We start from the raw sequence: 13,399 nt of genomic DNA, 5'->3' as shown, positions 1-13,399 counted from the left end.
CCAGTCCTCCAAATGAATCTCCAAATCCCCGATTCATTTGCATGTCGCTGCTGCCAAAATCCCGATCCATTCCGCCAGTTCTTGACCGGTACATATCTTAGAAGACACAAACAACAACCATAATGGAGGCTATAGGGGAACGAAAGAACAAAGGTTCTTCTGATACTACACAGATCCATGTTCAAACAGCAGTAGTGCAAAAACCCACCGCCCATCCTGCTCATCAGTTCTCTTGCTCCTAAATTCATCATGCTGGCCATGTTATCCATGTTTCCAAACCCACTGCCAACACCCATTCCTGTCAGAACCACCGTCAGATGATACTTTACAATCAGTAATCACAGTAAAACACAATAGTTAAAGAACAAAAACTGTTATACCTCCTCCAAGTCTGTTCATTCCACCATAACCTGGAACATCCATACCTACAGAAAGAGACAGTTACATTGTGCTAAATGGTATAGGAACACTACTATATCAAATGGATTTCATGTTAATTGGGAGAGCTGACCGTGAATTATAGGCACCTTTACATGAACAAAACGTAACTGCTCGGTCAACTTAAGCTTCTCAGCGTCTCAGAGTTCCTGTATTTTCTTTCATCCTTTACGTAAATGACATTTAAATTTTCAGATAAAACAAAATTGATCTCAGAAAACATTGGTCCCCTACCACTTGCCAACTTCTCTGCTTCCGAAGACACATTTCACTGCTAAACTAACTTTCATATTTTTATATTCCAACCGTAGTTTAAGATACAGTGGTACCTCTACATACGATCGCTTCGACACACGAACTTTTCAACATCCGACGTAAAATTTGACTCGCCATTTGTTTCTACATCCGACGACATGCTCGAAATACGACGACAATGGCAGCACCGCAGACGAATGCACGGCGGATTTTCTTGTGTGACAAATCAACACAGGTTTCAGAAAAGGTTGGTACAGGTGGTGAAACAAGGAAAAAGTTGACGCTTACCTTCTAAATGAAGATGCAAATGACAGAAAAATATGAGCGTGGGGTGAAATGGCTCAACAATACATCGCCACGGTCCTCCTCCGACCATCGTTCGCCAGTCTTTATAAGTTAAGCTGACAATTCTTATTGTGGTAACATCTCCAGAGAAATCGCCAGATATGCCACGTTTTCATCATTTCTTTCACAACTTATTCAACACAAAACGCCTGCTGTCTGCCGCAATTGACGTTGATGTTCTCAAGAAAGCATTGAAAGCGAAAGTAAACTCTCACCCGCTCCCCTCCCTCTTTGTCACGTCAGCCCCGTGGTGCCTTCAGGTACAGAAAAAAACGTCCGCCTTATTAGAACCCGTTTCGTTACACAATTACAGGAATTATTATTATTATTATATTATTAATCCGATTTTTATTTATTATTTATTTATTTGTTTTGCTATATGTAATTGCCATTTGTAATAGTACCAGCAGTATTTTTTAAGGATTTAGTGCAGGTTTTTGGGCTGTGGAACGAATTAATGGAATTATAATGTATTCCTATGGGAAAATCCTGCTCGACTTACGACCATTTCGACTTACAAACAAGGTCCTGGAACGGATTAACTTCGTATGTAGAGGTACCACTGTACTTGTGTTTGAAATCTCAACACAAAGTTGAAGTCAGATTGTTGAGAGGAAAGTTTGTAGAGAAAGCCTTAAAGTTTAGTAGAAATTTACCAAAATAATTCAGAAATACCTGCTGGGCCCGAGGAGCTCATCCCTCCTCCACTGTTGAGATTGTTAGCATTAATAGGTTGCCCACCTGGTCCTAGACCCATTCCGATACCAGACAAACCTCCTGTGGACATCGACATAGTATTTCAAAACTTTCAATGATGCCCTTCAATTAAGATATAATTAACAGAGAGATTTAAGTATTACGCGTTATATGATTATTACAGATTTTGAAGTCTGTCCATTCATCCCTGCAATGATATGAACATAACCGCAGCACACTCACGTGGTAATTGAGGCGTTTTCTCCATTTGGCGATAATTATCAGGGGGAATTGATTTATCGTCCTGTCCAAAACACAATCAATATATTTACAGCTCAACAACAATTGCTCAAGACCACTGACTTGATCCACATGCCTTACCATTTTAACATGCATCGGTCTGTCAAAGAGCATCTGTCCATTGAACATGGCTGAGCTCCAAGTCAAGGAAAATAATTGATATATATATATATATATATATATATATATAAATATATATATATATATATATATATATATATATATATATAAAAGATACATTTACCGTAATTTTCGCAATATAAGGCGCACCTGTCTATAAGCCGCCACCCACCAAATTTGACACAAAAACGCCATTTGTTCATAGATAAACCGCACTGGACTATAAGCCGCAGCAGTCCTCACTGTATTATGGGAAATTTACATCAAAAGATATTAACCGGTAATTTATTTGACAATTTGACAGCGGCATCATAAGACCAAATTAACCATCCTGAAGCTTTGAACCAATTTACTGCAAAAGTTCATTGTGTCAAGGAGCTTCATTTGGCAATCACTGCTCCCTTGGGGGGGGGGTCAACCTCTGCTGCCACCTGCTGTCAACACTCTTGTTGTCCAACATGCCTCCTAGCATGCATTGCAGCGCTGCAGATGGAAATAAAATTCATGTTCTGTGCCAATTATTTCTTCAGTTACTGTTCGTCGTTTCATTAATTGCTAGTTATGGTATTTGGTAACACTTTATTTGACAGTGGTGCCATAAGACTCATTAAACAATCATAATTATGACATGAAACTGTCATGAACATTATTGAATGCTAATAACAGATGTCATTTAGTGTTATCGGGCAAATTATCTCACTTTTAAATGGATGTTAAAGATCCAAGCTGGACATAAAACTGAGTTAGTGACATAATTTGCCGGATGACACTTAACTCATTCACTCCCAGCCATTTTCACCGGAGCAAGGCCCTTCGCTCCCGGCCATTTTACTGGATTTTGACTGATTTTGCACGGCCCACAAAAAATTCTGTTCTATTGCTATATAAACATGGAACCCACCAAAAGAAAGATTAGACTCTCTTCTTTCAGCAGAAAAAAAGTAAGTTCATACGTTATTTCATTCTTTAGAAATCAGCATTAGAAAATAGCTTAGTTTGAGCATTTTTCCAATTTCTGATGAAAAAACGGAGAAAATGAGCTTTTTGTAAATGCAAAAATTTCAAACATAATTTTGACTTTAACACGGCTATTTTTAGCTTCAGTGACATCCCAAACATCTGAATAATGTTTTCTTTTACAAAATAACATGAACAACCAGCCAAATAGAGCTTTTCATAGCAAAGTAACAATTTATTCACACTTACCTAACTGAGAGATGACGTTTGGTGGCTGCGACAGCGGTTAAACTTTTCCCTCATTGCCGACTGTCTCGTAAAGATGGATTTTTTTAAAAATCTTTTTTTGTGGTGACCACTGTCTCGTTCACCAGGGGAACTTATGTTCCTGGGGGGGAACTGGTTTGGCCGTGCGCGTTTCCGTGCAGGACCCTCGAGCGTGCGGTGGAAGTGAGCAGCAAGCTGCGGAGGGGCTCTGCTAGCTTCCCTAATAAAGTTGTACTGTTTGAATTGAGTTGTGGGCTCTTAACAAATGCGCTACTGCCCTCAAGTGGCCAGTTTTATTGCTTTAAAATGGGTTTTGAGGCTTGTTTTTTGTTTTGGCGATAGATCGAAAGCTCTAGATGCTTCTTGTACAAAAAAACGCAAAAGACGTATAAATACGTAATCGGGACACTGAAGCATTTGGAAATAGAACGTATTTATACGGTTCCGGGAGCAAATGAGTTAATGACATCCGTCATCAGCATTCAGTAATGCACAGGATAGTATGTCATAATTATGACGGTCCTTTTACACCGCTGTCAAATAAAGTTACCTATTAACCCAAATAAATCGACAAATAAGCAGCAGAATTCAAAATGAAGGAAAAAGTAGCGGTTTATAGTCCGAAAATTACTGTACTTTGAGTTTTGCAAATTATACAAGGATACATATAGCCTGGAGAGCCTCAAGTGGCTGCTCAAAAGTCACAGTTCCCATCCCACGGCTCTTGCCGTCCTTGTCCTCCTTCACGTCAGCCCGTTTTACCACTCCTGCCATGCTGAACACTTCTTTCAGCTTCTTCCAGCCCACCTTGAAATCAAGCTGTAACATGAAACACAAGGACATCAATTGGAGTCATGTACCAATACCACCGAGGTCATTGGCTGCCACTGGCAACAACTGATGTCCAATCCATTTGAACTGTGAGGGGCTTGCAATGAATTATGATTCGCTGCCAGCCCCACCCAGTTCAAATGGCTAGGAAATCTACTGTCGTCAATGACAGCCAATGAGTTTATGAAGCCGACCTGCCTATCAGCTTGAGCAATAACATTTTAGTTTTTCTCACATTGACCACAAACACGGTGCTTCCCAGTCGACCTGCTTGCAACGCGTGTTTGATTTCAGGTGGAATGTTGGGATTGTTGGCAATGGAAGGGGGGATATTGATTCCACCGAGTCCTATGTCCTGCACTCGGCCTCCTTGTTGGCCCCCTATGCGCTGCAACACACGTCGGGCGTATTCCCCATCAGGGTCCTTGAATGAGAAGCAGATATACTGTAAATAGGTTTACTTGGATAGGCGAAGTGCAGTTCTACAAATTACCATATGTATGTCATAGCTTTTCTTGATTTGTACAAAAAGCGTACAGTATGTACCTCTCTAATGTTGAGAGGCCTTCCATTCAGGTCGTACTGATTCATAGTTTCAACTGCCTTGGTCACAAATTCTTCGTCTGTGAAGTCCACCACACTGTTTAGTGGGAACACCGGCACCATTGTTGATTGAAGGAAAGTCAAAATGACTTAATTAAAAAATAAAGTAATATGGAGATTCTTCTTACCCACAACCCTAACCAAGGGACACCGGAGAGGTACAGGTTGCATTTTGTACAACGAAAGAAGTAGAAAAGAAAAAGAGTTAAAAAAGGCAAAAGCACTTGAACTTGTCATTTTGTTATTTAGGTTTGAAGAAAATATTATGTACATGTATTGCAGACAGGTTTCAAAGGTCATTTATTGTATTTATTTTGAAAAAATAATATTCCTTAAAAATGTTTTGTATTTTTCATGGCGAGACACATCTAGACATCTTTCATTTATGCCATGAAAACTAACAACATATAAATAGATACGTCATGATCTCGCAAAATTTTTATATTCCATTAATGAGACATTTGGTGGTATAAGGGTCAATCAGTAAACAAAACAATCAATCCAAGTGTCCCTTTGGAAATTGCCAAAACAAACTAATTTTTACACCATTTCAAAAGACAACAACAAAAGCAAAAATAAAACAATAATGCCCTCTTGGAGGAGGAGTTCATAAAGCTTCTTTCCAAAATGCAACAGGACATCTCCCTTTCAAGTAAATGTCAATCATTAAAACAACTATCAGGGCTCTAGAAGCAACCTAGAGTATCTCCAGTTCTAGTAAGACCCAAAGGATCAGAACCTTCAAGAGCACTTGATTAAGGAGAGCCTGCTGAGGGCATTTAAAACCTCGTGCAGCAAGTTAGCTACATCACTTACCCTTGACTTTCCTTCCGCATCCTTAAAGAGCTCCACGTATGTAACCTCACCGACTACATGAGACATACACAGGAAAAAAATACCAAAAAAGAACACAAAGGAATGTAAATCACCAAGTCATCAATATGCTGTCAGCCTTGACAATGCCGCTACAGCTGGAGATGTCCCGGTTAAGGATAAAACAGACCAACATCCACCCAGGTAACACCATGCCCTTGTGGGCAGTGCATGACACCCAAAGGTCGAGGCCAGAGACACAAATGGCTACATTCAACCTGGGAAATTCAAAGGACTTCAACATTGATCAGATTCTAGTCATAGCAAGGCATTTTTAAGCTGTCCTCCAGGCCTCAAAAAAAAGTGAAAGGTTCATAAACGTAGTCAAGGTTCACTCTGCAACAGATGCAACAATGTCATACAGTTATATTCAACTACATGTTTGATATTAGCTACATACAAAGCATGTGATAAAATGTCATATCCACCTTTTCTTGCAGACATATCACACCACTCTACATGAACACAATCCCAAAATTTTTTTTGAAACTCCATAGGCACTGAAGGCAACTTTCCTGCTATTTGAGCACTGTACATCGAGGGAAAGATTGTTACTATATCTACAACTACAAACATAATGATCCATCTGTGAACATAAAATGTAGAACTACAGTACAGTACTTTAATGCTGAGGAGTAAAGACAGGTTAAAGGCACAAATTCCCACCAATGACACACTTACCTTTATCACGCATGAGATCTTTAATAGCCTGCCATTTCATGTCATAGGGGATGTTGCTAATGTACACCCGGTTCCTTTGAAAGCTTTTCTTTTCACCACCATGTCGGTCTTTGTAAGGATGATAGCGGCCTCCTTTTCTGCCTCCGGAGGACTTCTCTTTACCTTCGTATTTCTCTTTCGGGGGGGTTGAATCCTCAGCATCCCTATGACGACATTAAAGGAGGGGGATTTTACATATTGAAGTGTCCTAGGGTCCTTTGCAAGAGTCAAGAAATGGGAATACTTAGACGGGGAAAGTACTTCTAGCATGATGCAGGAATCGATGTTGCATTAAAAAAATGACAGTAGGTAAACTAAAGTCAACCCGTTAAAGTCAATTTAATGCTGTCATATTTAAATATATTTTGTGAGTGCAGAAGCTTTGGATGGTTGAGTGCTGGTGTGGATAAAAATGAAAACTAGCTTTTATATTTGTCTACTTGTGGGCGAGTAGAATGTGAGCACAGCTACACTCTTCATTTTGTGAAGAGTGTATGTATGTACAATGCAGTACAAACTTTTGGCACAGAGAGGTTCACTTATAAGTTAAACATGACTCATCAAGAAACAATTTGTTTGCTGATACAGTTTAATGACACTTTATATTAGGGCTGCAGCTATCGAATATTTTAGTAATCGAGTAATAGACTGAAAATTCTATCGATTAATCGGATAAAACATTTTTTTTTAGGTAAAGAGCAATTATACATATAGATGAGAAAACAAGACATTTTATGTAATATTGAACCATTTTCAGTCAATCAATGTCTTCATTTTCAATGTACATGGTTGAAAACAGCCAACAATTGCATCTCAAATGTGACTAAAAAAAAGACTAGTTCAATGCTTTCACTCCAAATACTTTTAGATCTTATAAAAAATATATTTCTGACCTAAAAATGTCATGACGCTTGATAACACACATAACTTAAAAGTGAGGTGTTTTTCCTACGTGTTTCAACTGAATTTCCACTTGTGTCAAGCTATAAGTTCTAGTTAAGTTTTAAGTTAGTCTAAACTGTAAGTCTTTATAGGATTTGAGTTTTTGCAGTGATCAAAATAAATGCTGTGCTGTATTGGAGCACATTAGGGACCAGTGCTACTTGGTGTTTTATCCAGCGATGACTACTGAGCTAAAATTGACAGTTAACATTATTATGTTTTTATTTTACACCCTAATCACTCTACAGAGCTGTTTTCACAGATTAAATAAAGCCTGTATGTAAGAGTTAGCCACGCATCGACAGTGGTCATAATGAATAGAAACCTAGCCCTCCGCAGGGATGACGTTAGTGAGCGAGTGACAGTAACGTTAATCTTATTTATGAGCGCTCAGAAGTGTACTGCTTTAATATGGCGGCTATTTCAATAACGCCACCGAGTCGGTCATTTTGCATCTAGTTCTACGTACATGTGATATCTATGACACGCATCAGATGCTACCTGCTAGGCTGCTACCACCGTAGCAACATGCGGGCGTAGTTTTTAGCAACGTTGCGCAGTTTGTAACGGCTGTCGGCTGCAGTAAGGTATTTTTTATTGCTTCTTCCTCTACGCACGTGACGTCAGCGCGTTGTCCCGCATTAAAAGTAGTGTGGGCAAAACGTGATGCTTAGAGCTGGCAAAATTAAACGATTCCTCGAGGTGAATAAAATTACTCGGATCAGTTTTTAAACTCGAGTTACTCGAGTTGTTCGAGTATTCGTTTCAGCTCTACTTCATATATCAACAAAAAGAACTGATTTGATTTCTGCTGTAGTGCTGTACAATATTAAAATATATATCGTCAAAACGATATTAAAAACTATCGACATTTCACGTCTATTCTATTGTCATTATCGCCATGAATAGAGCTGTTCTTGGAATGCACATTCTGGATAGCAGATGGTGCCAAATTTGAACTGGCCGCCAGATGTCACTCTCTCTACTCAATAGTTAGTAAATGGACCTATCGCTGAACCACGCCACCAAATCAGAAATTCGGACACCAACCGTAGAGTTGCATAGGAAAACACAGACAAGTCTGAAAAAGCAGTTTCTGCTCTTGCACCCCTCTTGAAAATAAACTGCTGTTTTTTTAAACCAAAAGAACTGTTGTGTTTGATAGAACAATACGTCTATTTGCTGCAATAGCAGATTCATGGTGCATTAAGTCCCCGAACTATTTTTAATTTTTCCGTTTTACCCTCGAAACCCCCGTTTACAGACGTCACGCAACCGCTTTTGTTTCAACCCAGCCATAAAAAGCTCAGTAATTATATTTATTATTCAAAATGTCTGTCATTTTTAGCTTAAAATCATTAATTGATGTCTAATATTTAGTTGAAAAAAAAAGAAGAAAAAAAAAAAGACTCCAAAAAATTTTTCGCTTGCATATTTTAAAACAAATTATGTCACGATGAAAAAAATTGTGTCTGTAAAAAGGTCACGGGAGTCTACCTCATTACTTGCCTGGCTCTGCCAGACTTTTCTCCCTGTATTTTTCAAACACTGAGAGAAATAGTCTGGGAACCATCCCATTAACAGCCTTTTCGAGCAGGTACAAAATCAATCGACAAATCAGATTCGTTTATTTGCGTGACGTGTTTTTAACGAGCAACGTCACTCTTGCGCGTCGGAAGTCGTCTCCATAACAAAGCTGAACAGGAGAGCCGAGAATATGTTCCAATCCAAGATAAAATCAGTTTTAAATTACCAAAAACACATCGACACGAGTCATTGACAAGTCCGTCCCGCGCAAGCCATGTTGAATAAACTCCGCTCTCCTCGTACGTTTACTTCCGCGCGCAAGTCCCTGGTCCTGCCCTCGTCGCTTTAGTAACGTGACGTCTGCCCTGCCCGTCGCTGATTGGTCCACTCCGCTGTCTGTTTGCTGTGGCTTGCTCCGCCCTGGAAATTGTATCCGCGGGAATGGTGGCCAGACTCAATAGCTGGAACAGCGGTGAGTCTGGTGTACCAGGCTACCTCATTACTATCGCTTAATTTTTTTTTTTTCTTTTTTTGTTACTGTTGCATTTTCTCCGATATGTTAGATGATTAATAATCGATCTGAACAAAGAAAAACTGAAAAACAACATGTGACATTTTTAGTGTTTCGTCTAGTTCATTCCAAATCTGTGGTCCTTTGCACACAATGCCAAAGCGTGTATACTTTAGCCTTCATTTTTTCCCTGTGACTTGATGTTTTCTTCTGGTAGTATATGTGTGCTGAGGAGTACTGATTGGGATGATGTCACCTAACTTATGGTTTAATCTATAGATGATCTGATACATTACACAAGCATTTTGGTAATAGTTGTGGTCTTCAAGGCCTCAGGAGGTGGTGGTGGTGAAAAATTATAGTAGTTTTGCTGTTTTGTTTTGTTTTTTTAATGCCCTGCTGTTCAAAATTTTTCTTCCTCCAGAAAATTGAGATTTTAAGCTTTCCATTGATGTATCTCACATGCAAATCAAAGGTCAGTTCATGATCGATTTGTAAAAGAAAAATAATAATATTTGATAGCATGTAGTAGAAACGTAGACTTAACTATTTACTAGTGCTGCAACGATTACTCAATTAACTCGAGTAATTCGATTAGAAAAAAGATTTGAATTAAATTGTGCTGCTTCGAGTATTTGTTTAAAGTGATGTTGTAATGATTTGTTTTGAAAGTGTTTGCATTTCATTTTATTGATTTGGGTGAATACACTGCCCTCTAGTGGTGCCAGTGAATATGACATAACTCATTTCACATGGCTGAATCCAACTGCTCCCTGTTAACATACATACAACAATAACCACCATAAGCTCAGTTTTGTTTGAGCTTATGTTTTTTTAATGCATTTTATTATTTAATTTATTGGTATGTTTAACCGTTTCTGTTTAAAGTGTTTGAACTACTTGTTAAGAGCATTGTGTAAAAAAAACAACAACAACAACAAAAGTTAGCGTTTTACAGCATTTAAGCTAGCAGGCTTTTGCAATACAAGTTAGCCAATTGTCCTTTTTTGTAATTAGATTTTAAATTTATTTATTCTTTATACCGTTTGAGGCTCAGCTCAGGTATTTTAATTTTTTTATGTTCCCTATCCGATTATTTGAATTTTCGAACTAACTCGTTCATCGATTAATCGACGACCAAAATAATCGATGGCTGCAGCCCTACTAGTAACACAGGTTTGCTAACATTTGACTGTCTGCTTGTTTACTAGCCGGTCACTACACAAATAGAATAAAATAAAACTAATCTCTGTCAAGATGCCAGTACTTAAAGTCTAAAGTAAGCACCACAAACTTTCTAGAAAGAAAGGAAAATGTACTTACGTTTGGTCACTTTCAACTCAACTGCACGCCACTCTCTCACCTTTACGTCTTGAGCATTTATTTACGCCGTATTAAAGTTGCACATGTATGTTTTTGATGTAAATTGTTTATTCAGCACGACTGGATATTACTGAGAATCAAACAATGTAAAAGACTGCTTATTCATCGCCACAAAAGCTTTGGGAGCAAAATCTGACAGAAGACATAACATCACTAAGTAGCTAACGTTATAGCTAGATAGATATTCGGCCTGTGGGGTTTCTCTTTTTTAAGTTGCGAGTTGTGGCATTGCGTCTCCATTATAATAACAGTCTTCTATGTGTTAAGTTTAATACCATTGACATACCGCTCCACTGCATTCTGCAACCGTCTCTGTGCTTCTAGACAAAATTAATTTTAAAATGTTAAAAAAAAAAAAAAAAACATTTCATTTTTAGAAAACAGGTCTATTGCCAGCTGTGGTAGTGCAAATTCAGAAATTTTGACTCCGGCTATCATCCACAAATCGTTCGTTCAATCAGTCACTGTCACTGAATTATTAAGTTAATAGAAAATATCATATTAATTTATTTTAATAATATGCTAGCATAATGTACAGCAGTCTCAAATGTCAGAACAACTGTCCCAAGTATTAGTAGGTAATTCAGGGTTTCCCTGACGATTTTTTTGAAGCTGTGGTGGTGGGCTGCATCGTAGTCAGACAGCCTCACCATGTCGTGCCACGGTGAAATTGCGTCATATCGTGACAAATGAGAATTTTTTTCCCACATTTTTTTCCCCCAAGAAGAACCATACCAAAGATCTATCTGAAATATTTCATTAGCCAGGCTAATGTCGTAGCTCTCAGTTATGGTACATGTACGTAAAATGCGTAGCTGATTATAGCTACATTACCCTACCTAATAATACCACTTTTTTTTCCCTCATAGCAATAGTACAGCTTACATCTCGTAGTCCTTCTTTTTCCTTTTATTTGGCCCTAACACGTATACCACAACAATAATAGTCCTTCTGTTAACGGACCCATTTCAAGGGGGAAATTCTAATAGTCGTGTAAGAGTTTTACTAGTTTCGGTGAGAAGGTGAAAAGTTTTTTTGTTGTTGTTCATAAACCACCTTTCAACACGAACACACACCGACGTACAATTTAGCTTAGCAAGGAGAGGTATGAGAGTCATTTTTCAAGTGTCGCAGAGCTCGTGAAACTTGAAAAAAAGCACATTTATCAAAGTTTCGTCAGCCATGATTGTGTATATTCGTCGGCCGAAACAGCCTGATAGCACAGATATAAGTACGCCTGCCCCTCTGCTATTGGATGCATTTATTACGTTAGCGCGGCGGCGCTCTGAAAATGAAATTTTGGGCCCCGCCTCTTGGTGAAAATTCATTCAAACTTGCCATTCTGTCCATGACTGGCGTCCACGGCTCACTTTCGCCGAAAAGTCTGATCCAAAATACTGTAATGCCCCGGATGAGGGGAAGAAGGAGAAGAGTCAGTATTGGCTTACCTACTTTGTTGTGCCAACAACAATAAAGATAAACAATAACAAAATAACAGCGGGCTGCCGCAACATGCGACTGCTGTCTCTTGCTATCTCGCCCGTTCTCCCATTCTTCCTACTCGATTCACCCTATGTTACAGCTCCCCAGTCCGATGGTGGCTTAAGGTGGCGGCGTTTAGTTACGGACATTACAATACACAATTAATAGGTTGCCGCTGAACTCTTCACACTAGGCTGCCGCTAGTTTGAAGTGGCCTTAAAACAAAAAAAAACATCTCATGCATGCGTGGTGCACCAGAATCTTTTATATGTAGGGAAAACGCTGTAATTAGATATCCTTACATTTGAGCAACAATATGCATGCTACCGTGCTGCTTCTGTTGACATCAGATAGTTTTAGTTTGCAGCACTACTTGATGCAAATTAACATTCTTGTCAGGTCAGTTTAATGTCAATTAAAAAATAATGTGAATAAAAGAAAAGCCGTCATAAATGTATAACATTTCCCCCTAATTAATATATATAGATATATATAAGATTAGATCGTGGTATATTGACATCGTGATATGAAACGGCCCATATCTTGAACGAGTGAGTTGAGTTATAGGTTTTCTCAACGAACGAATTACACAGTAAAGTACGACTGTGCAATGCTTGAAAAATACACCTGGCCGTACGTTTGCCAATATGTCCCGTTTAAATAACTGAGAACACGAGCGTGCCCTAAATCTTGACATTCCCCGTTGACCAGATAACCTAACCATATGGTTATAGCCAGCGCACAATAGATCGTACTAAAAGAAAATCTTGTATAAGAAAACATTCCTTAATCTTTCAAAACGTAGTGAGGGCTACAAAAAGCGCGTACGTTGCACCGCATCACAACAAAACGGACCGTCCTAGCTAACAATGGTTAGCCTCATTGCGACTCCATTTTAGCTTTAGCGTGGAGGGCTTCATACATTCGGTGGAGAATAAAAATCGATCATTTACTTACGTCTTGACGCCATTTGGTGTCTCGGGATCAGGTTCGCTGTTGTCTGATATGACTGATGCGTTGGGCTCCTCCATCTTGGAATCTTCACCAAGACCTGGGATAATATCTTCCATGGTCGGGATGCTGTTGCTTGCACGACACAAGATGCCTTGACGCACTTTCAAATGTGTTTGGGCTAACCTGCTTTAGTCT

General features: G+C 38.9%; 1 protein-coding gene across 1 annotated transcript in view; it reads right to left on the bottom strand.

Moving 5' to 3' along the window:
* myef2 (myelin expression factor 2) overlaps positions 1–13,399 on the bottom strand; it is a 16,609-nt gene extending 3,210 nt beyond the window's left edge. The window contains exons 1-13 of the mRNA XM_057840025.1: positions 13,208–13,399; positions 6,367–6,569; positions 5,629–5,681; positions 4,941–4,948; positions 4,756–4,849; positions 4,445–4,633; positions 4,044–4,197; positions 2,116–2,165; positions 1,978–2,038; positions 1,714–1,815; positions 381–425; positions 209–298; positions 1–96 (exon numbers count right to left, since the gene is read on the bottom strand). Of these exons, the coding sequence (XP_057696008.1) occupies positions 1–96; positions 209–298; positions 381–425; positions 1,714–1,815; positions 1,978–2,038; positions 2,116–2,165; positions 4,044–4,197; positions 4,445–4,633; positions 4,756–4,849; positions 4,941–4,948; positions 5,629–5,681; positions 6,367–6,569; positions 13,208–13,320 (1,258 nt within the window). The 5' untranslated portion in view covers positions 13,321–13,399. The remainder of the gene's footprint in view (positions 97–208; positions 299–380; positions 426–1,713; positions 1,816–1,977; positions 2,039–2,115; positions 2,166–4,043; positions 4,198–4,444; positions 4,634–4,755; positions 4,850–4,940; positions 4,949–5,628; positions 5,682–6,366; positions 6,570–13,207) is intronic.

This window comes from Corythoichthys intestinalis, chromosome 1 (genome assembly GCF_030265065.1).
Source record: "Corythoichthys intestinalis isolate RoL2023-P3 chromosome 1, ASM3026506v1, whole genome shotgun sequence".
Taxonomy (NCBI): domain Eukaryota; kingdom Metazoa; phylum Chordata; class Actinopteri; order Syngnathiformes; family Syngnathidae; genus Corythoichthys; species Corythoichthys intestinalis.
This window is presented reverse-complemented; position numbering and strand designations above follow the sequence as displayed.